The sequence below is a fragment of the Suillus subaureus genome (genome assembly GCF_016647635.1).
Source record: "Suillus subaureus strain MN1 chromosome Unknown BJ212scaffold_28, whole genome shotgun sequence".
NCBI classification, from domain to species: domain Eukaryota; kingdom Fungi; phylum Basidiomycota; class Agaricomycetes; order Boletales; family Suillaceae; genus Suillus; species Suillus subaureus.
The window spans coordinates 471,598-494,044 of NW_024538584.1; the positions used below are offsets into that span (position 1 = coordinate 471,598).

General features: G+C 47.8%; 8 protein-coding genes across 8 annotated transcripts; 1 reads left to right on the forward strand and 7 right to left on the reverse strand.

Moving 5' to 3' along the window:
- Positions 1-3,897: 3,897 nt before the first annotated feature.
- BJ212DRAFT_1373696 (uncharacterized protein) lies at positions 3,898-6,168 on the reverse strand. Its single transcript, XM_041336373.1, has 6 exons — positions 5,756-6,168; positions 5,036-5,694; positions 4,948-4,989; positions 4,535-4,898; positions 4,318-4,482; positions 3,898-4,263 (listed from the first exon to the last, which is right to left on the reverse strand). The coding sequence occupies exons 1-6, from the start codon at positions 5,890-5,892 to the stop codon at positions 4,071-4,073; spliced, it is 1,560 nt and encodes a 519-aa protein (XP_041190281.1). The 5' UTR covers positions 5,893-6,168; the 3' UTR covers positions 3,898-4,070.
- Positions 6,169-6,423: 255 nt separating this feature from the next.
- BJ212DRAFT_1301868 (uncharacterized protein) lies at positions 6,424-7,167 on the forward strand (the record flags this gene model as incomplete). Its single annotated transcript, XM_041333187.1, has 3 exons — positions 6,424-6,554; positions 6,616-7,092; positions 7,128-7,167. The coding sequence occupies 3 exons, from the start codon at positions 6,424-6,426 to the stop codon at positions 7,165-7,167; spliced, it is 648 nt and encodes a 215-aa protein (XP_041190282.1).
- Positions 7,168-7,327: 160 nt separating this feature from the next.
- Positions 7,328-7,561, reverse strand: BJ212DRAFT_1211907 (uncharacterized protein; the record flags this gene model as incomplete). Its single annotated transcript, XM_041329246.1, has 1 exon — positions 7,328-7,561. A coding segment is annotated over one exon (234 nt), but the record flags the coding sequence as incomplete, so codon positions are not given.
- Positions 7,562-10,031: 2,470 nt separating this feature from the next.
- On the reverse strand, positions 10,032-10,753 carry BJ212DRAFT_1483573 (uncharacterized protein; the record flags this gene model as incomplete). Its single annotated transcript, XM_041340637.1, has 3 exons — positions 10,032-10,331; positions 10,384-10,513; positions 10,566-10,753. 3 exons carry the CDS (start codon positions 10,751-10,753, stop codon positions 10,032-10,034), a joined length of 618 nt encoding a protein of 205 aa, XP_041190284.1.
- A 2,611-nt stretch (positions 10,754-13,364) lies between these two features.
- BJ212DRAFT_497630 (uncharacterized protein) lies at positions 13,365-15,303 on the reverse strand. Its single transcript, XM_041343341.1, has 7 exons — positions 14,884-15,303; positions 14,579-14,796; positions 14,399-14,526; positions 14,219-14,342; positions 14,016-14,162; positions 13,664-13,959; positions 13,365-13,615 (listed from the first exon to the last, which is right to left on the reverse strand). The coding sequence occupies exons 1-7, from the start codon at positions 15,014-15,016 to the stop codon at positions 13,438-13,440; spliced, it is 1,224 nt and encodes a 407-aa protein (XP_041190285.1). The 5' UTR covers positions 15,017-15,303; the 3' UTR covers positions 13,365-13,437.
- Positions 15,304-15,612: 309 nt separating this feature from the next.
- Positions 15,613-16,167, reverse strand: BJ212DRAFT_1211292 (uncharacterized protein; the record flags this gene model as incomplete). The annotated part of the gene is made up of 1 exon (XM_041329234.1): positions 15,613-16,167. A coding segment is annotated over one exon (555 nt), but the record flags the coding sequence as incomplete, so codon positions are not given.
- A 323-nt stretch (positions 16,168-16,490) lies between these two features.
- BJ212DRAFT_1277292 (tRNA-guanine(15) transglycosylase-like protein) lies at positions 16,491-18,387 on the reverse strand (the record flags this gene model as incomplete). Its single annotated transcript, XM_041331351.1, has 4 exons — positions 16,491-17,363; positions 17,442-17,816; positions 17,870-18,053; positions 18,119-18,387. 4 exons carry the CDS (start codon positions 18,385-18,387, stop codon positions 16,491-16,493), a joined length of 1,701 nt encoding a protein of 566 aa, XP_041190287.1.
- Positions 18,388-18,938: 551 nt separating this feature from the next.
- Positions 18,939-20,954, reverse strand: BJ212DRAFT_497855 (uncharacterized protein). The gene is made up of 6 exons (XM_041343342.1): positions 20,535-20,954; positions 20,361-20,480; positions 19,851-20,309; positions 19,476-19,799; positions 19,287-19,409; positions 18,939-19,237 (listed from the first exon to the last, which is right to left on the reverse strand). The coding sequence occupies exons 1-6, from the start codon at positions 20,568-20,570 to the stop codon at positions 19,079-19,081; spliced, it is 1,221 nt and encodes a 406-aa protein (XP_041190288.1). The 5' UTR covers positions 20,571-20,954; the 3' UTR covers positions 18,939-19,078.
- Between the last annotated feature and the right edge of the window lie 1,493 nt (positions 20,955-22,447).

Sequence of the window (22,447 nt, forward strand, 5' to 3'; positions counted from 1 at the left end):
ACTGAAACACAAGGTACATACACTGAGATAGAGAAAAGTCATTAGGGACCAGCGTTGCCTCTACCATGAACAAGTTGTATTTTCACATTGTTCTTTTGCTAAATGTGGGAGTCCGCTCACCCAGATCAATTCAATCTATAACACAATTCTAAGTGAGTTGACTGCCCCAGTAATGGATCGACCTACCTCTTGTCCGAACGTAAGTGCTGGAAATACCATAAGGATATCAACAGTTTTTTCATACTCGGTTATGCTCACCCCAATCGTACATTAGGCCAACAGAGGCAGCAACTGTGTAACCGTAGCCAAAAGTTAGATCGACATCACATCATCATGCGGCTGGCTCTGAACGAACCAATAAAATAGCTGCTAATAAGGCTCGCATTGAGGAGTGGCCACCAACTGGGATCATTCGAGACTAGGGTCATACTGTTAGAGGATGGGAGTGAATGAGCGGGAGAACTTAGTGGACGTATAACGATCGCATTCGTGCTTAATATACCACAATCCAGCGCTTACATCGCCGAAGAGGGATAATATCTGATCGATCGAAGTAAGTGTTTCAGCATGAATTCTGAAGTAGAAAGGGAATACTATGTATCCAAGGATATTGATGGGATCAAAGTAGCAGGTAGCAGTTAACTTGGTGAAATCGTAATGCAGTGACTACTAGCGCGGAAAGCTGTAAAAGATCAGACTCCGACTCTCCATTTTCACGCGCTGGCACTGGGATGGACTCGACCATGACGGAGTGACCACGCTAAACACATCCTATAATCATCCCCTCCCGCATACAATTGTTTGACGATCGGCCCACTGAGAAAACTAATAAGGAAGAGCAGATCAGACAGTTTGTCGACGTTGAGATGTGTGCGTGGTTTGAAGTGACATACATGGCATTTTTAGGGATTCGTCAGGTTATTGATTCACCGTGACCGTGTTCACATTGAGGCACTCCTGGAATCGCTTCTGACATACCTCAATCGTGCTTAGTGGGTTATCCTTCACGAGATATGAACGAGGGGTAGGTATGAATACTCACTCATCAACCAGACAGGTACATATCCACTGCTCCTTCAAACTCAAAGCACTCGTCGCACACCACGTATATGACACCATCTTCCAGCGACAGGGTACGCAACACCTGGCGTGAAAGGTTGAACCGAACTTCCTGAACGCGTTCAGCAACATTCGGTCCAGACTTTGAGCACACAGCTAAATTGAATATACCAGAAAATTGGAAATGACCGTCCATCCTGTTTATTCTGTCTGTACAGTCCATCCCTAATTTGGCTATCCAGAACGCCTCGGAATCCCCTACAGCAAAGCAGAAACGCGAAGAGAGCTGTGAGATCGAGATCAGCACTCCACAGCCACGGATCGCCCTTGAGGCTGACTTTGATGGTCACCGCGCCATCTCGCCCACTCCTCTCCACCGAACACTCAACACGCGAGTGACTGGGATGATGTTGTCGAGGTTGACTTTGACAGCCGCCACACCATCTCGCTCTCGCCCACTCCTCTCAGCCCTAATGCACCATTATCAGTGTCCTCGATAACTGCCACATCGTCTTCGTCGTCAATACTGGCACTATCATCAGATCAGTCTGTTGCAATGCCACTCCCTGCCTCATGTGCACGTGTACCATCAACCAGATACTCCCCCGCTGTCACTCTTGTTCCAGTCCCACAGTACGACTCTGATTCAAGACGCCAGGTTTGGCCGCGTGGGATGTACACTGTCGATATGATTGCCGGTTTCTACCAAATGGATAACAAGATTTTGCGGGTGATGTATAAGCCACAAGAATTATTCCGGCGAGTATTTGGAGTCCCGTTCGTCGGGGCGGCCTATCGCAAGGCATAGAAAACTGCAGATCTAGCTGTCCTTGCAGAGCATGAGGCAGCGGGCCACATCTTCACAGGTCTCTGGTCATGCTACCTTGCCGCACGACGAGAAGCGCTGGGTCGGCAAAGTAAGAAGTCGGGCAGGGCAAAGTGAACATCGACACTGTCTCGATATTACACATACATTTTCTTTCTCACTGCCTTGATTTGTTCCCGTCTCGTGTCACCACCTTCACTTTTACTCGTAATATGGAGATTCTTGCAATGTCATCATGATCCTCGTCGACTCATTCTGCTCAGGCAAAGATTGGTTCGTTGCAAATACGGATCATATTCTGAAGTGACTAAAATTGTTAGGACAAAAGTACATACATGCGTCGCATCCAACTCCCTGTCATAAAACACTATCAATGTGTGTAGCGACAAGGGCAGTCGTACAAAGAAAGTGGGAGGTTGTACAAAGAAGGGGGTTGTTGCACAAGGAAAGAACGATCAAGTGATGTGGACAGAAAGAGAGGTGGTAGGAACGATACCGATGACGAAGGAGCGGTGATGGTACCCACTTGAAAGCGAAGTGATGACTCCAGTTTGGTGGGTCAAATGAAGCATCGAACTTGATAGGCGTCTGCGAGATATTACTCACTAAACCATCGAAATTGAAATCAAGCAAGCTGAAATGCACTCCCAAAGTGCAACCATCTCACTCTAGCCAGACGAAACAGGATTCGCAACCGTCGAACTTCCAAACAAGATCCTATGCGCAGCACGACGAAGCGTGCGTGGACGTGTCTGGATAGTGAGCAAAGGCATCGCAGGTGTACTTGGGGACGTGGAAGGCGTACTCGGGGATATAGTCACAGGAGATGCAAGGAATACCGCTACAGAGAACAGCAAGATACGTGACAGAGGCGGTGGAGTACGGGTGGTAGAAAGTGTGCTCGTCTCGAATGTTGGTCTGTAGTGCGTTTTGGTTCAATTACTTTACAAAAGCAAAATCTAACGCACGCTGTTGATCAAGGTAGTCTCCCCCAGTATAAACGAAGATAGATAGCTATAGCTGGAAGTTCCTTCTAAAACAAAACAGCTGAATACTTGGTAAGTGCTCTTACGTCACGACACAAATCGTAAACGACGTATTCGGACCAGTCATATGATATTTTCATTGCAGGAAACTTACCATACTGAGCCTTGTTGAAAAAAGGTAGGAAGACAGTGTAAATACGTGTGCATGGTTTCTTCAAACTCTTTATGCAAAGGATTACTTATATCCTCGGTCCAGGTTTTGATATGCTCCTGTGATATGGTGGCCTCGAAACTGCAAATTATTTCATCCGAGCTGCCCGTAGGCTAGGCGTCGTCCCACAACAGGACTCTCTTGATCAACGTAAGCGAGCATGGAAACAATGATGTTAGCGACAGCTTCAGCATCTGAATAGAGCCCACATGATACATCTCATATCTGTGGGGGGTATGTTCAAGTGACTCGGCCGTTATTTGCTATGATTGATATCGATATCCACAGCATCCGCTGCAAGTATGTGTGAGAAATAGACAGTGCTTTGAATAATCCGTGAAATGTAACGGTGGGTCGACGGAGGCTGGCGGGTCATCTAACTTCAATATGTGCGGCTCACTTAATCTCGCTAGTATACACCTGGCACATTAACAAAAGCTGTCATGCACCAATATGATATATCTTGCACATCCTGACGCCAGCTAGTACGTACCAATATCGCATCCACCATGCATCAATCCCAGTCAAAACCCAACATGATGGGAACGGGCGCCAGCGGACGACATCTGAAAAATTCTTCTTGACTAGGCAATTTCCCGAGCTAAACAGAATCCACTCAAGTGCGTCCCATATATTACATGATGGGGCAGGGTTTTCCGTGATGATATCGGATTTTCATCGTAATTTACATATCTCACCCGATTCAATCATATTTACTATAGTCAAGCACATGGGATGTACTGTGACAACGGCGGACAGGATCTGATTTTCACCGTAGTTTACATATTTCACCCGATTCAAGCATATTTATGATAGTCAAGCAAATGCAATGTATTGTGACGACATCGGACAGGATCGGATGACATGGGATGTTACAGTGCAGTCAGAAATAGCAAACCGCAGGGCGGGGGCACGAAAGCAGGGTGAAAACATGCAGGCAGGACAGCAATAGGCAATGAAAAAGACATACAATGCAGGGGAAAACATACTAGTATAGTGCGCCGTTGCAGATGGCACAATCAGAACCCTTTGTCCACGTCCCTGCGCTCTGCAACCGCTCTGCGTCGGCCTTGTACTCATCTTGCTGTGCGGGCGTGAGTGCCGCCCAATACATGCGGAATTCTTCGGTTGTTCCACTCGTCTCGTTCACCTGCTTCAGCCAACGCCATGCGCATAAGTTTCTGCATGACAAAGGTTAGTGCAAAACATTAAGAGACAGGCATACTAATACTTACCGAGCGTTCTTCGCGGCACCTGGTCGCATCTTCTTCTTTCCGTCCGCTTTTGCAGCTAACTTGTTGTTAGATGCACTTGGTCCATCGTCGTTTGTCTTCTTGATTGGGCTAAGTGCTGGGGCAGGGACTGTCTTGGCGATTCCGTTAGGTCCGAAAATATCAGCCCTTTCATAGCATTGGAGTTAGCAAGGACGAGCATGCAGTATGAGGTACTTACAGTGGATCCTGCAATATAATCTCATTCTCTTTGTCGGCACATTCAAGTTGTATGTTCCGAGATGTTCCTGGTGTGTGACAAGTCGGCAAGGTCTTATTTTCAGAAGTAGACACGGTCGGATGTAAAGGCGATCTGGGAAGAGATGAGCCTTGTGGAGTGGGCTGCGGTAAGTGGACTCCAAATGGTGGGGCAGATGCATCGCGTGGGTAGGTTGGCGTGATGCGAGTATTTTCGAGGGCAAGACAATCATCAATGGGCGAAGGAACACAGATGTTGGCGCTAGTGCCAGGCTCAGAATCTTGATCTGGATGCAGGGGCATAGCATCAGTCGAGAGTAAAGGTCGTGATATAGTACCAGGGTCGACTAGCAGTATTGATATTAGCAAGATAATGAAAGAAAGAACAATACATGCCTTTCAGTTCAATGGGAAGCAGGGGAGACAGTGCTGAGTCAACTAGTGGTAATGTGAGCATCGGAATTATGAGAAAAAAAATGCATACATTTAGGTTTCTTCAAACGGTCTTGTCGGACCAGGGTTTTGCTGTCGTCAGACAGGCGCCGCTTGCCATTTCCTTTAGCCCGGGCTTCAGTGCGTTTCAATTCCAACACCTCAAGTTCATCCAAGTCGTCGATATGCTCTTCCTTGGCTGAGAGCTTCCCTGGTACGTCCTTCCAGTTTCTGTCAGTCCCAAGATTGTTCTTCCGCCAGGATGAGTAATCAGTGATGCAAAGCAGCTCGAGTTTCCAGCCGCAGTGGTCGAATAGGAATAGTGGGAACTGTTTCACCATGATATCGAATACGAGCTTCTTGCCAGTAGCACAGATCCTTGACCAGGTGGGTGGAGCCAATTTCTGAACAACCAATTCAGCCCAGGCTGCGCGCAGAACCTTACGAATTGCTTTGAGTTGCTCGATTGTGACAGGTCTACCATCCTCGAGCTCTAGCCAAGGGGCTTTACCCCGAGTCCCAGTCCCAGACTCAGCATTCTCAATGTATTTGTCATAATCTGCTTGACTCCAGAAACAGATTTTCGGGTGAGAGTCTTTCGAAGGACAGGCTTTGTTGTGTCCTGTTAATGTGTCGTCTGCGAGACTGAAACTCAGTGGGTCAGTGGAATCCGGGAGTCGCAGTACACTGATAAGTTCAGTAAAAGATGCCCTAGAACAAATAAGACACGGCTGTGATCTAAGTGTCATCATGATAGGTGAACAAGACTGACTTGATAGTGTCGCGTTCGGTAATAGTCTTGCTTAACTCGAGTTGAGTCTCCGTGAGCTGTGCTTGGTATATAGAGAGCTGTTCTTGAAGGGCATGCACCTGCCGTGCTGTAATGAAATTTGGTGTGGCCTGGTGCATATATGCGCCCTAGAACATAATCTGGGAGCTGACAGTATCAAAAAATTAAGCAACTCACACCAGAGAATCCAGAAGGAGTAGAGCCTGCAAATGTGTGCGGATCATCGAATGAATCTGGTGAAGCTTGAGCTAGTGATGAAGATAGGGGCATGGGAGCCTGTGGTCTGAATCTACTCGAAGATTGTTCATTTGCACGAAGAGAAGGGATCGTGAAATCATGCGAGTATCGAGCAGTGGATCCACAAGAAAAATCCATGTTGCTGGTGGACATGGTGGTAGCAGAGAGACATTTATTGGGGATGCGGTGAGTGTGTTTGACGACTCGGAATTGTTCATGTGAGCAAAACATATTTGGACTTCAATGAAAAATATGCAAAGTACAACATCAGTGTCTACTCCAGTACCATCATGAGCCTACCTTTATTGCGCTTTTTGCAGATGAATTGTGATATTGACTTTGACAATGTTGTCCTCAGTGATCCAAGCATAACAGAGAGCAGTAGCAGTCCCTATTTGACAGCATCTGATAACATGCTTCTTGATCCCACATACTGGATTCAACATCCTCCTCGATTCCGTTATTTGATACAACAGATTTCTACTCTACTGCCTGCTTTAGAGTCTGACCCAGGCACACAGAACCACAATTGGGTTGCAGACCTGTAGGCTTTTTTCTCTATTCCATTCAATAACTTTGTAACACTGTCTAATCTTACATCAAAGTTTTGTCGAAGATGTGCAGGCTACCACACTGGTGAAGACCCCAATCATGGACAGCGCTGGCTCGGTCACAGAGCCTGAACCTGAAGATATCATTGTGCAGGCTACCACACCAGCGAAGACCCCAATCGCGGACAGCGCTGGCTCGATTATGGAGCCTGAACCTGAAGATGTCACTGTGCAGGCTACCACTCTGGTGAAGACCCCAATCGTGGACAGCACTGGCTCGATTACAGAGCCCGAATCTGACACAGAGATTGTGCCTCTTCAAGTTACCTCAGGGCCGTGCACAGATTCAGGCTCAACAACTGAACCAGAATCTGATGAAAACAGTCCAGCAGCCACATCAACTCCAGGAAGCACCACTATACCACCATGTCTTGAATGTCTCGATCCACACTCATTCTTCGCTACTCCAAGTCCCCCTCCTCCAGATTCAATTTACTGGAAATACGTCACACATGAAGAAGACTCAAAGTGGTATAACCATGCGGGTGTTGATGATAGCTTTTCAGTTGTGCATCAGTGGAAGCGAGAGCTGCAGGCATTGTTTGATAATGAATGAGAAATACTTTATTGAGGGACATGAAACTGGACTCTGTAAAATTAACAATAACAAGTCTCTCCACTAAGCACCTCCATCATCCTTGCCAGCCTCTGCTTCTTGTTCATCAAGCTGATCATCTTGAGCTGCATGTCCTTCATATGGCACACCAAACGTTGCAATATCAAGGCCTGGCTTTTCTACCATGAAATAATGATCCTCAGTAACACCAGACGGAAGAGTTGGTTTATGTGGGATCATACCGACCACACTAAGAATAGACTTGAGATCAATGATGCGAATGTCATCCTCTTCAAGTTGACATGAGCTGACAGTATGGCAAGATAAATCAAGGAGGTCTTTATCAGGGAGTGAGAACATTGAGACGATGGCAACATCCTTCCAGACCCAAATTTGGTTGTCGTTGTCATCAATACCAGCTTCAACAGGTAATCATGTGAAGTATAGGACTTCAGCAACTTGAGTTTCACCTTCGATAACAATCTTCAAAGATGTTAGTGAGATATGGACAACAACAGTATCAATAACTACCTTGACATGTTGTGCAGGACGCACTTTTTCAGGTGGGCGCATAGTCTCCCTCCATGCAGTGCGTGCTATCTGTCCATTTGGAAGACGTAGATGGGCCCACTGGCAAATTTTGATGCCATGACGCTGGGGACCAAGATACTGGAAAATTGCTTGGACACCTGGTTCTCAAGGAACCATTGACCGTGGATCTCGCTTATGCAAGAGAATATATCCATCTCCAAGATCAACAGCTGTTGTTGGAAAGGGGGGCTTGTCAGGGGAGAGATCAGGCATCATGGCTTTTAGAGCATTAACTTGGCACCGTCGGACGCCCTTGCGTGACAAGTTAGCATATGGATTGGAAGGTTGGCAAATTTCTTGCCCAAGATTTCCAATAGTACATTCCATGGTCCATTGAGAATAGCAGATGGGCGGCCCTTTCTTGACAGTCTCATGTACGAGGTGGCTGACTTGGTGTATGCAGGGTCAAATGAAATGTAGACGCTCAGCACAGTGCTGATAGTAGAGCATCTCAAAGTCAAGTTCCCACTGAGTGAATAATGCTTGAGCAATATGAGCATCTTTGCAGCTGATAGAGTGCTGGTTAATTAATTGAAATCCATGAACAAGCTTGCAGTAGTTTAACCAATATGGTTGGGGAAGGATGTTGTATAGTAGTGCAGGGCCAAGACCGAATATGTAGACTTGATACTCCCAGGTTTTGTAACCTGAGCTAATTTTTTCGGCAGGATTTCTTGGTTTGCGGTCAAATGAACCTGGGAGGTGCTGTGCTGCAGTAGAAACAGCCTCTCATGGGTTTCCCAGGTCTCAGCATCATGAAAGATTGCCCAGGGCCACATTGAGACATGATCTGGAAAGGTGTGGTCCATTGTACCATGCCATAACGACAACAAGAGGTCGGAGAGTAGTTGTGCAAGATGCATGATATCAGGAGTAAGACAGTTTGGAATTCCAAGGGTGCATGATGGGTCTAAGCCAAGTAAAAGCGAAGGTTTTGTGATTCCTGTGTCAGTTCGCAGCTTGTGATACTGGCGGGTGTTTGGTGCAGCAACAAGTTTCAATAGGTTGTCGAAATATTCGGTGAGGTCAGGATCATGCAACTCGTAGACACTGACATCAGGGTGGTTGCTGCCAGCAATAGCATAATGATGGGGGATTAGCAACGCAGGGTAGTAATGTGTTCCTTTCCGACGACCGAGTAACCCACAGTACAATTAACAGCCACTCTTTCCGCTGTGTCCCACCATACCATCAAAATACACCAGCCCAGGTCCGTCCACAGTAACGAAGATAAGAAACGGGTTGGAAATGAACACAATGTCACGCCATGCATCCCAGATGCGAAGACCTTCGTTTTGCAAGGCAGCTAGGTGGTGCATACCAGGAAATAGGAAAGAGTCAACATTCTTCGGCTTGTTGGGTCCTGGAATGAAACCTCCAGGAAGGACATATTTTTTCTTGTATCGCCGGTCAGGAGCATGGTTCATAATGACCCAGATGTAGATCCAACAATCTGATAATTTGCTCTTGTACAGCTGCACGCCATTGAGAGAGATCATCAAAACAATATCATCAGGCTTAATATCACCCCATTGAACAGCCTGTAAAAATTCATGGCCCTTGAAAAAGTTGTCGAAAACATCAATGACACCACCATTGGCTCGAAGTGTTTCGAACAAGGATTGAGTTCCTTCCCGCAGATAGGCCATTGCTTGGGCTTGGTCTTGGTCACGCCATAGTGCTTGGAGTTGTGCACCAAGGGGAATAGTGACAAACTTCTGGCATGCTACATGCATTCGGCCACCACTGGTACGAAGTTTGATAGGGTCATAGCATTCTGTATTGCAGATAGGACAATGTGTGAGATTGGCAAAGGGACCCGTGAATGCGACACAGGTATCTGGACACATATCATGTTCGATTGATTCAACACCAGTGTACTCCGCAATAAGTCGCTCGACATTATAGTAACTAGGGATCTGAGTAGCCTCGCCTTCAAGGCAGCGCATAGCAGATTGTCAAATAGACTCATATGCATTGATTGCCGAGTGTTCTAACACAAAGTATGTTGCAATCACATGTTGGACAGCACTACTGTCAATTTCAAGACCGGTCTGGTATGGATTACACAACCAGTTCAGTGCGGCATCATCCAATTTTGCCACAGGATCATCCAGAGATGCTACCCGCAGTAACTTGATGAAAGCTACAGCATCTGTCTGCTTCAGCAAGGCAGCCTCCTCCTCAAGCTGATCAATATTAAAAATGTGGTGGAGGGGCTGAGGGAGACGCTGGGGTTCATCAGGTGGGGTGTATTGGGTTGTCAGGTGGAGGTGTATTGGGTTCGTTGGCAGGGTGTATTGGGTTCATCAGGTGGAGGTGTATTGGGTTCGTTGGGCAGGGGTGTATTGGGTTCATCAGGTGGAGGTGTATTGGGTTCATTGGGCAGGGGTGTATTGGGTTCATCAGGTGGGGGTGTATGTCCAGTGGATTGGGTCTCATGGTGGTCCAAGTCCCCAAGCTCATAGTCATGATGATCAACATCCTCGAGAGGATCATCTGGAAACTCGACTTGCCCATCAAGCTGGTCCTGAGCTGCATCTGGTCCAGGATATGGTGCAGACTATATACAAAGTCAGTAAAATACAACGATCACAAAAATTGAGCTTATATACCTTGACTGGTGGATGAGCACCCTTTCTCCGTCTGACCTGCGAACTTTCTACTTTACCAGACCCACTTTTTATGAGAGCGCAGTGGGCTTGAAGCCAACGTCTACTTGCCGGCAGTTGGTTTACTCCATCACTGTGAAGAACACTACAGTTAGTCAAGTAATTTGTAAAATGTATGAGCTTACCCTTGCATTGGGACAATGCCAATGAAAACGATACGATGCACAACGAGAACGACACAGAACGATACAATAGACGACGACAACAACAGGAGTGATAACGATACCGTCCAGGTGCACGACAAAAACGATGTGATGCACGACGAAAACCACACGTGCAACGCGTCTTCCTTGGAAATCTCAGATCTTATCATTTTTACTATTATGTAATTATAGAAATATCATATTTCCCCCGACCCCGTCATGTTGGATCTTTACTGGGCATCAATCTGGTGTGACATTATTCGTTCGAGGCATATGCACAGCTCTTTGGTTCTCCTGAGACACATTTTCTAATGTGAAATATTTACGAGTGCATACAATTGTAAGGTTTCAACTAAATAAACTGTATAGGTGTCTGAATCGCTCAGAATGGAAAATTGAATGGTTCGGACAGGATAATAGCGGCAGAAAAGTACATCAGGCACGGCAGAGTATTTGATACATATTTCGCAGAGTAACCTTGAACTTGGACACTCCGGGTTCACCTGAAGGTCATTCTATTTATGCACATAGAGAAACAAAACGTCAGAGCACATGAAGCCAGGTCTGCAGTCGTACAGAGGGGGTAGCAACATCATGCCATATTCAAAGCTCGCCAGAATAATTTGTCTCCTCATAATCCTCCCTGTCCTCACAATCCTCCCATTCCTCCTCATCCTCCCCATCATCTGAGTCTTTCGTTCCATCTTCGTTGTAACCATGGTTACTGTCTTCTTCGATCTCCTCGAAGCGGTTACACCCATATTCCGCTACTCGCAATCAGCTCAAAGATATGCTATAATATAAATCAATATGGAAGTACGGACCATCTAACAGTGCAATGAAAAAGTTAGAACTAGCCATGAACCTGGAAAGATAAGATCACATACCGTCTGAGGATGAAAAGTGCCTTGATTGGGGGGATATAACAGCGCCGAGAAACTCAGTCTAGTCAAGGTCAAAAAAACAGTAAACATTTCTATAGACAACATCACACACCTTATGAGAATAGGCCGTTGCTGAAGCACTGCCAGCATTGAAAGCACGTGCATCCTTATTGACAGGGTGGGATTTTGTTGGGCATCAACATCGAGTAAGCAGGTCAAATGAGATCACGCACTCGCTGAGAGCAGGACACGACCGCAGCACCATCAGCGTCAGATAAGCAGGTCAAAAGACGAGATTACGCACATACTGAGAGCGGGACATGACCGCAGCACCATCAGCGTCGGGTAAGCAGGTCAAAAGACATGATCACGCACTTTCTGAGAGCGGGACACGACCGCAACACCATCAGTGTCGCGTAAGCAGGTCAAAAGATGAGATTACGCACTTTCTGAGAGCGGGACACAACTGCAGCACCATCAGCGTCGCGTAAGCAGATCAAATGAGATCACGCACATCCTGAGAGTGGGACACGACCGCAGCACCATCAGCGTCGCATAAGCAGGTCAAATGAGATCACGCACATACTGAGAGCGGGACACAACCGCAGCACCATCAGCGTCGGGTCAGCAGGTCAAAAGACGAGATCACGCACTGCCTGAGAGCGGGACATGACCGCAGCACCATCAGCGTCGCGCAAGCAGGTCAAATGAGATCACACACTCACTGAGAGCGGGACACAACCGCAGCACCATCAGCGCCGCGTAAGCAGGTCAAAAGACGAGATCACGCACTCGCTGAGAGCAGGACACAACCGCAGCACCATCAGCATCGCGTAAGCAGGTCAAAAGACGAGATTACGCACATACTGAGAGCGGGACATGACCGCAGCACCATCAGCGTCGCGTAAGCAGGTCAAAAGACAAGGTCACACACATACTGAGAGCGGGACACGACCGCAGCACCATCAGCATCGCGTAAGCAGGTCAAAAGATGAGATTACGCACTTCCTGAGAGCGGGACACGACCGCAGCACCATCAGCGTCGGGGTAAGCAGGTCAAATGAGATCACGCACATCCTGAGAGCGGGACACGACCACAGCACCATCAGCATTGGGTAAGCAGGTCAAAAGACGAGATCACGCACTAGCTGAGAGCGGGACACGACCGCAGCACCATCAGCGTCGCGTAAGCAGGTCAAAAGACGAGATCACACACATCCTGAGAGCGGGACACGACCACAGCACCATCAGCGCCGCGTAAGCAGGTCAAATGAGATCACGCACTGGCTGAGAGCGGGACACAACCGCAGCACCATCAGCGTCGGGTCAGCAGGTCAAATGAGATCACGCACGAGCTGAGAGCAGGACATGACCGCAGCACCATCAGCGTCGCGTAAGCAGGTCAAAAGATGAGATTACGCACTTCCTGAGAGCGGGACACGACCGCAGCACCATCAGCGTCGGGTCAGCAGGTCAAATGAGATCACGCACGAGCTGAGAGCGAGACACGACCGCAGCATCATCAGCGTCGGGTCAGCAGGTCAAATGAGATCACGCACGAGCTGAGAGCAGGACATGACCGCAGCACCATCAGCGCCACGTAAGCAGGTCAAATGAGATCACGCACTGGCTGAGAGCGGGACACAACCGCAGCACCATCAGCGCCGCATAAGCAGGTCAAATGAGATCACGCACTGGCTGAGAGCGGGACACAACCGCAGCACCATCAGCGCCGCGTAAGCAGGTCAAATGAGATCACGCACGAGCTGAGAGCGAGACACGACCGCAGCATCATCAGCGTCGGGTCAGCAGGTCAAATGAGATCACGCACGAGCTGAGAGCGAGACACGACCGCAGCACCATCAGCGTCGTGCAAGCAGGTCAAATGAGATCACGCACCCACTGAGAGCAGGACACGACCGCAGCACCATCAGCGTCGCGTAAGCAGATCAAAACATGAACATGAGCTTTCAGTTTAAGACTGCTAGTGAAGTTTCATGGTAACGTACAGTCTGCTGAATGCGAAAGTTGCGAATAAGGTGCACTTCTGCTTCAGTTCTGGAAACAGAATCAATGTTAGAGGATTGTGTGCTCCGCTTTGCACTGTAGTTTTCGCGGGAGATCTGAAATCGTTGTTTGCATTCTCGACTTTGGGTTGTTGAGCGCCGTCAGCAACCAGAAGACAAACATACTCACCAATTGATCGAGCAACTCGCCCGGCGTTGAGGCGAATACTTGTCGCTAATGTGATTGACAGCGCGGCAAAAATGACATTTGTATTGAACTGTAGAGCATGTCTCCTCTTCAAAGACGACCCTCATGACGATCGTCGTGCCTGCTTCAATGCTTGGCCATTCATGATTTGTAAGTCGCGTCACTTGCTTGTCGTCGTCGATACACAAATCATACTGTCCTTGCTCCATATACCGTCGCTGAATTTGAGCCTCGATCGAATCACGTTTGAACAGAACCTGGAGCATCTCATTGAGTTGCTAGAGAATTTGATGAGCAAGCTTCAAAATCCAGATTTTACGCTGGGGAGACAGACCTGAAAGGAGGCGCAAAAGGTCACTGATATTGCATGTTCGTGGCCTGTTGCGTCAACCAGTGTCACACAGCCGAGTGTGACAGCCGCGGTCAACTGCGTCACAGGTGGTCCCCGCGCAGTTTGACTTTGTTGCATTTGGAACAACCACTAGCCAAGCATAGCAGTGAGTGAATCCTGGCAAATTATAAAGAGTAGGAAACAACCAGAGACTCCAACAGATAATTGTTGATTTCAGTAGAGCATCCAGCGATAGCTTGTGTAATGGATGCGTATTCGAGACGACGTTTTTGCAATCTTGTCAACTGGGCAGAGGTCTCTTGCAGAATCCTAGTAAGCGCACTCAATGCCGGGTAAATTCGAGAACACATTAACATGGCGCATACCCAATTATAGAATCCCTCCGGTATTGTTCATAGGGGTCCTGGGCGGTTGGGGCATTGCACATATGTGAGCTTAGTCGATGAAGTCGTAATGCCAAGCGATCTATGTCTGCCTTATTCTGACTACGTCTCTGTGATGGCCTTTGAATGAAGAAATATCCTGGTAATAAAATAGGCTCTCACATCTACGACCTGAAGGATTGACAATAATCCACTAATAGCAGCTTGCATCGGAGGACCGGCAAGTGGAATTGCACCTGCAACGCTCTGGACTAAAGGTAAAAATGTCTGAGCCATGTCAGAAGCTTTACGGGCAGAGGAATCGCCCCGAGAGGATGTGGCGGCGGAGATATTGATAGAGATTTCGTGGCCTGGATCCCTGCTCAGAGAATCGAGGTGCACTAGTGGTGATGAATTCGAATGGAGAGTGGGTCAAGGAATGGGAAACTCAGTACGGACGCGGATGTCTGCAGGAATAGAGTACTCACCATCGTGGTGGGTGGTTGTCGAACTGTGTTGTGTACGTCCGTTCTTTGCGGGGCACCTCCGGCTCAATCGAACTGCGAATACTTTGTCCAGATTGAAATTCTTGATGAAATCCTTGACCTGCGAAGAGGGCATTTTGGTCGGGTGGGTCAGAGGGAATATGAGACAGAGGGAGGTGAAGAAGGAGTACTAATTGAGACTCGAGTACTTAACAGGCAGCTGTGTACAGCACAGCGCATGCACAAGCCTCATGTAGTACGTACTTTAATACATGTGCTGAGTTCTGGAACGACTTGCCATCGTCGATCAGATCTAGATCTAGATCTCAGAGTTGCAACGTTGAGACATCATAGCTCCAGCTCCAAGTGTGTATACATTGCGGTAGGTTGAGCAGAGGAGGTAACCGGCTATGATAGCCTGAGGTACTAAGAACCGCTACCCTGAGCCCGTGCTGTACTTGCTCCGAGTCGATCTTGTTATAATTGAAAACACATGTGGCCTGACAGGTAGACGGTCAGATGCTTGGTCCGAAGAGACACGATGCGTTTGGGAACTTTGGTAGTATACAACAGCCGGCTCCAATATTGTAAATGGAAATAAAATATCAGTCGACTACCAAGTAACTTTGAGACTAGATGCATGATGTGTGTACTACGATGAGCCTCAAGGTCTTTCGTTCGCGGTACATATGCTAGCAAGGGATATATGCGTTACGCGGCATTATTATTATCTCTTTCATCTTCCTGTAGACGCTTGAGGCAGTGAAACACAGCATGAATACCTTCTCGAACAGCATCCACATCATCAGCCACAACCCTGCCAACAACTGACGAGCTCTTATCAGGATGCCACCGCAATATCGAGCTGCGGATCCTACTCTTCTTCGTGACAGTATTGCTCCGGACAGAAAGAGACTCGAACAAAAACTCTGAAATCGCAGATAGCGTGAAAGCATCGGTACCTCTGGAGGAAGGCGCTGTCCGAAGCGGCCATGGGATATCTGCGAATGCGAGAGCCTTATCTGACGCGACCAGTGCCTTCCACCTATCATCGTATTCTTTCCATCTACCCATTTTTATCTTTTCTTCTTCTTGTAGCTTGAGTTCTGCGCGAATACGTTCTGTACGGGCTTTATCGCGCCGCCCTTGTGCGTCGCGCAGAACTCCGCCGCCTCGAACCCACTCTATTTCGCTCATCTCTATTTGCTCCCGTTCCTTGTGAAGTCGATTGATACGCTCTTCATCATGGGGTGGTTTCTCGCTACGCGTCTCGTCCCGTTTCTCAGGCGTACTTTTGTCAACGAATGTCTCTTTGGTATTGGGGGACTGGGGTATAAATGCGGGGTATGATGGTCTTGACGTGCCCAGAGTTGAAGGAGGAAACGCGAAGTACCCTATTGTGCTCATGCAGAATGGATTAGGTTTCAATGCAGATGTCGGACGAGGTTGAACATGTCTGTTGATTATGTCATCCTAGAAACGGCCCTTGAAACAATCCAATCTATCTGCTGACAATACCAAGCTTAGGGGTATGTTCGCATCGTGATAACGAGAATATGTACCCGACATCATTACACCGAAACCTACTGTACTTGAGTTGAATGTACCAATTATAATCGAACATCCTTCTCTTTCTGTGCCTCCCGCAACAATCTTCCTTTACCCCGTGCGTACTTCACGTCTTTCCAGTTGTCTCGAGCGGTATGGAGTACCGACATAGCTCCATCATAAACCTCCTCAAACCTTGTAACTTCTCGAGCAAAAATGACTTCTGCTTCATTTTGATCAGCATGACCCGAAAGAATTGTTCGCACTCCAGTAAGCAGGGCATCAAGGATGACGACGTTATGTGCGACAAGGAGTGTGTGCGCAGACATCTCATGGGTGTGTAAAAGGTGGTGCAGGTAGGCTCGTGTGAAAGGAGGTAAGAATTGTTCGCGGCTCGTGCCGTCGTCTGATTGCGCTTGGTGCGACTGAACGTCAACTTTGCTATGGTAAATAGGAGATGTGGGGGCAACTGGAGAGCATGCAGCGCAGGGGCATACGGGAGTTTTAGACGAAGATGTTCCATTGTGGCCAGCGAGGAAGGCGTCTGACAAACTGACGAAGTCGTGAGCATACTTTGCATCGTACAGGTTGTGACCAATGTCGCGTTTGCAATGGTTTGGACCACTGTCGTGCCCGCTAGGCACTGGAAAGATGAAATCGAGAGCTACCCCAATATCAGCTGCTTTTACGGCCCATCCCGCATCGAATACGTCGACTCCAATATCTCTGATCAAACACAGGATTTCATGAGGCGATCGAACATCCGTGACAAGGCGTGGTTTTGCGATTGGAAGGGAATCTAACGATGCGCGAAGGAGCTCATCCAATGTAGGGGTCAGGGAGAGGAAAGAAAGAGGTTCGATCATGCTGGACGAGAGCGATGTAGGTGTACCAGCCGTATTAGGTGTTGGCGTTTGAGCTAATAATTCTGAGTTCTGTAGCATCAAAGAGTTTTCTGCGATTTCGATACCTCCGTCTCCATCATTGCGGGTTGAGAGAGGAGCTGGTCTGACATGAAGAGCCGCTAGGTCAAATGCATATCCAGCTACTCCTTCATCCAAACATAGCAGTGGTTTCACGGCGTCTGCTTCCAGCCCATAAAGAGTCTCCATGAGGCTGTGCGAAAAGGCTCTCCTTGCGGAGGTCGAAGTACCACCAGCCATATGTACGAAGACATTCAAAGCAGCAGAAGTTGACTCCGAGAATGAGTCATCCATCATGTTTTCAACAGGACGCAACAGATCTGCGAGCCAAGCCGCGCTCCGCTCGATGCTTTTAGTCAGGCGCTTCTGCGAGTGCGGGGCTACAGTAAATGGCGTATCACTGAGAGCAAATGCAATATCAGGCTGCATCGTCAGAACATAAGATCGCCAGTCTGCGAGCGTGACCTAAAAATGAAAATGAAAAGTTTTGACAGAGGAGACTCTACCTTTATAATCACCTTCCTCACACCACGCATGCATGAAGCTGAAACATGCGAATTTCCATTTGGAGGCATCTCTCGAGCATCCAAAGGATCTCGAAGTGAAAGCGAAACGATATGTTTTGAGCTGTCGAATCCTAAGAAATTATGTAGTGGCTGCGATCCTGTCTGATAAGTGGGTACTGGGGGTGTTTGCTCGAGGCTTGAAGTCGTAGATCCGAAGTGTTATTCACCATAGGGGGATGGCAGGGTAAAATAACAACTCACAAAGACTCAAAAGATACGTTGATCCAGCTGATTCCTTTCGCTGAATGAACATGGTCCCTTGAGAAATGTGGAACTGCACCACGAGATGTTCCGATGAGAAAATTAGGTGTTCGGATGTCGATGACGTGGTTGGATGGACTATCGGACGGTCGTGTCAAGCACAGCCTACCGACGCGGGGTCCGAACTGTTTCCCTCGGTCCAGGATGAATGTGAGTTTGGGAAAGCGTGAGCCGATGCGCTGGGCACCTTCAAGTTGTGTTTGAGCCATAGCGAATGAGGCGATCTAAGGTCAATATAGATGCAGCGACGTTCTTGGAGAACTGATATGATCTTGTAGCATACGAGTTATGGTAAGCCTGAACTTCACCGGTTACTTTGTATATTTAACCTAAGAAAAATGTTATATCAAGTGCTTATCGAATATCGGAGTCCAATCGGAGCTGTTAGATACCCTTTTCCCCACACGTTTCCACCCCGCGGTGTTTCTGATGTAGAAACTCCTGTGGCGGGAACTTGTGACAGCCCGTCCAGGAACCTCCCGACTCACGCAAGCACAACAGAATTTCAGACGAGTCATTTAAGCCACCATTTATATGTACATCATCAGTAGCCGACTGAGATAAATCTATGGAACAATAAAGAGCCATGCAAATTAAATATATATAAGAAAACCATGCCATTCTGGATCCACAAAATGCGATAAAAATTTGATGTCGAGTGTGTAAGCACCCGAATGCAATGCCCGGATGATACAGAATGATACCACTATGAAGACTGTGTGATTGAAAATGAGAAAATGAGAATAAATGCTTGATGAAGATATGGTTGATGATATGCTCGATGCCTAATATAAAATCAGGACGCAAACATAAAAATGCTTGGATGACATCTGCAGGGACATGTGTCAATCAAAGATAGCCGGAGAGTAAAACGGCATACATGTCAAATGAAGGGATATATCACTGCTGAGCATCGCCATGGAGGAGACACAATTTGGGCTGCCAACTTCCCTGTGACACACGGTGTAGTGAGACAAGGGCAAGATGCTCGATGCGGATTCCATTAGGACCGATACGCCATGTTGAATTCGGGGGATCACATAGAGTATTCGCATGTTTCTGTTAAGGGGTGAGTAAATTTCGAATATTGTGCTCTTAATAGACTGACCTTGAAGAAAGATTGAACGGCGTCCGCGACTTTGATCGCCAACCTTTGGCGTGTGTTGGGCGACCTTGTTTTCTTCCAATCCTTCGAAGCTATTTGCTTCGTAAATGATGGGTAGCCAGGCCACTGATAGATCACATCAATTTTCGTAAGTAACGCTTGGCAAATATTTCAACAAGACGGATCCTTTACCTCAATGCGAATAGAGATTGTATCTCCGGACATGTCTAAGATGGGTTCATCACCTGCCTGGAGTTGGATTGTCTGTCGACGCAGCAACTGTTGCAGAGGGATACCGGCTCCCTCTACGACGTTGAAAACGACTGGCATTCCGCTTCCGGTGGTGAAATGAAAAGCGTGCGTAGTCCCTACATTGTACAATTGTTGGGGGACCGTCGGACCTCGGCCAGGAACGCTTGACGAGATTGGCAAGGGAGCTGAACTAATCCCTCCGGGCGACGGCGAAGAGTGGACGTTAGAGGCACCGGCGTGGCGCGGTGCAACCCTCCGTCCATGCTGCATGATATTGTTAATAATATTCCTACAAAAATTCAAGATATTACACACCAGCACATCATCTGCTGAAGATTCCAAGGGCCGTTTTTGCGATGGAGAAATTGGGGATTGCCGGGAGCTTGTTCCTGCCATAGAATCCGGGCCGTAGAAGCCTGGGCTCTGAGACGCCCTGTTTAGGGGCGTTGCTGGGGAGTGGCTGTGCGCGGTCACACCGCTTATGTTCAATCGACTTGGTGTCGAGGGACCGCTAATATGTGACGTTGCCATCGGGCTGTACCGTGGACTGCTTCCTAAGCTTGACATCATTGGGCTTGTGGGCTCCGTTTGTGGGGCGGGGGGCAACGTCGTGGTCAAGTGGGATGGGGGCTCTGAAAAGGGCGGTCCTACAGGATTGTTCCTGATGTGCTCCAGTGCAGGACCCGACATCACGGTATCGAATGAGGTCTGATATGGATATCCAATATCATCCATCTCGTGGAACGGAAGCTGATGAAAGTAATGCTGTGGATACTGGAAATCATCCTCAATGATGCTACACATCGCTTCCAGCTGGTAACTCACTGGTACATTCGGCGGTACACCAACCGCGAGGGGGGCATACATTTGGGGGGCGTGAGGCTGGGGAGCATACATGTAATCGTCAGCGAGTTCAGTTCCTTCGTACTCCGTGGCGGATGGGGTCTGAGTTAGGAGAGTCAGATATCTAAATCAATTGATACTGAATGGTGAACGCACTTGATCTTCGTTGAGACTTAACATTCCGTCCCCCATACCATGACCCCGGATTGTTGTGGTTGCAATGGCTGTTGCACCTCAGTCCATCGATCGTCCCAATAAGCTTGCAGAGGGAATTCGTGTGCGCCACCGAAATCGGTGAAGCCCTCCTGATCACTATGGGGAGGGTAGCTATACATCGTGTGGCGCTTTGAGTGTATTGAGATATACAGCCTATGATCTCACAATGAATTAGGAGAGGTCATGAGGGTAGAAGAGATAGATTTGAAGACAAGATGGGAAAACCGAGCAGTCCGTGATTTAAAGGACGCCAATAGCCACCGCCACATAGAACGATTTGACGGAGCCACGAGATGTTACGAAATATGAGCTTCGAGGAATCGGTAAAATGGTCAATAAATGCAGTGCAGCCCACACATCTCAAAACAGCACATGCAGTAGATTCGGAGGATGAAGTGGCGGAAGCATAGACTGATATGGAATGGCGCCCAAAAGGTACATGGCGTCCGGGGGCTGTGATTTTTCAGTGCCGACGAGGATACGGGTTCCCTCTAGAAAACCGCGAGGACAAGGTTGAACTAGGCGGCAGACCCCAGAACCAGCATGCGGGACAGAAGATATAACGGAATATTCGTTGGTAGGCTGACGCACTCAGCCCAACAATGGAGAAAAGTGATACGTAAGGTCGAAGCGGAGGAATGTATCGCTTCACTAGTCACTGCCCTCAGGCCGGGCGGGGAACGTGGTTGCATGAACAACAATCCGGGGTATTTTAACTCGCATATACTCCTGAGTAGGACAGCACTAGTATAATGGAATTATATTATGAGGAGACCTCAGTCGAGTGATGAGCCAGGATAGCCTGGGGAGCTCAGAGCCATCAATGATCATCAAGAAGTACAAAGACTTCCTATTACAGAATTCAGGATATACACATACACATATAACAAGTCGACAACGCACATGCAAACAGGAGGTCTTCTTGAAAACCATAGGATATATGCTTGAAAATGGGTTGCAGACGGTCCAAGCACAAGGTTCAGTACATCCTCGAATCGCGGGTGGAGTGTGCTGTGGTTGCACTGGATTTTTCTAGCTTTGAGAAGCATTCACAGGGGGGCTCTAGTGCATCATAATTCCAGCAGTGACATCGACTAGTCCACAAGTCCAGGACAGCGAAAAGCGCGAAATGTGGTTGTCAAGAATATGTCGTCCAAGACGGTAGTTCGGGAGAGTTCGGGGTCTCCGTGTTGTAGGCCCCAACAACTGTTACATAAGTCAAAATTTTAACACAGCGTACTCCGCAGTCGGCACCAAGTTCAGCGCGTAGCTGTATCTATTACTCTTTAGAAGTATTCTTTTACCGTCCAAATATTGATACATGAATTGAATCACCAGTTTCTGGTGAAGGAGCATGATCACTTTCCTCGTGTTATTCCAGATTTCATCCAACGTTCATTGGACATATCCGATATTACGTCGTGATTCCTTTTTCCCCCGTTAATCGTTCGCAACTACCCGAATGTGGCCACCTGCAACTGGTTTTCAAGGTAGCCAAAGGTCAATGAACAAACACTCATCCACACCTCCGCGGTACGTCTCACAATGTTTGTTTGCTTGGCTGGATCAGAATGTTGGTTGCTGCGTTACATCGTAATGTGTAACATGACAGTTTCGCTTCCGCAGCACTCAGGTTCAGAGTCATGTAGATCATATAATTTTTCAAGCTTCTGTAGATCCCAATCACAAATTATCACATGCATGCGCCTCCCCCTTTTCTAGATCATTAACCGCACTGTCTGTCTGCGCAGCAAGAATTACCTTTGACTCTGACTTGAACTCAGACAAGCTAGCTGCGGATGTGGCTCACGGCGGGGTTTCCCAGTGACTCCGGCGTGCGACTGTCATTTTCG

What these genes read in the sequence shown, in the direction of transcription:
- BJ212DRAFT_497630 (XM_041343341.1), bottom strand. Translation starts at nt 15,016, where the DNA reads ATGCCCTCTTCGCAGGTCAAGGATTTCATCAAGAATTTCAATCTGGAC. An exon ending in CAATCCTTCAGGTCGTAGAT is followed by an intron (nt 14,527 to 14,578) that starts GTGAGAGCCTAT and finishes AGGCCATCACAG; the next exon opens with AGACGTAGTCAGAATAAGGC. An exon ending in ATTATCTGTTGGAGTCTCTG is followed by an intron (nt 14,163 to 14,218) that starts GTTGTTTCCTAC and finishes ATGCTTGGCTAG; the next exon opens with TGGTTGTTCCAAATGCAACA.
- BJ212DRAFT_1373696 (XM_041336373.1), bottom strand. Translation starts at nt 5,892, where the DNA reads ATGCACCAGGCCACACCAAATTTCATTACAGCACGGCAGGTGCATGCC. An exon ending in ACCGAACGCGACACTATCAA is followed by an intron (nt 5,695 to 5,755) that starts GTCAGTCTTGTT and finishes TATTTGTTCTAG; the next exon opens with GGCATCTTTTACTGAACTTA. An exon ending in CCGTTTGAAGAAACCTAAAT is followed by an intron (nt 4,990 to 5,035) that starts GTATGCATTTTT and finishes CATTACCACTAG; the next exon opens with TTGACTCAGCACTGTCTCCC.
- BJ212DRAFT_497855 (XM_041343342.1), bottom strand. Translation starts at nt 20,570, where the DNA reads ATGGGGGACGGAATGTTAAGTCTCAACGAAGATCAA. An exon ending in TAAGTCTCAACGAAGATCAA is followed by an intron (nt 20,481 to 20,534) that starts GTGCGTTCACCA and finishes CTCCTAACTCAG; the next exon opens with ACCCCATCCGCCACGGAGTA. An exon ending in CAATCTCTATTCGCATTGAG is followed by an intron (nt 19,410 to 19,475) that starts GTAAAGGATCCG and finishes GTGATCTATCAG; the next exon opens with TGGCCTGGCTACCCATCATT.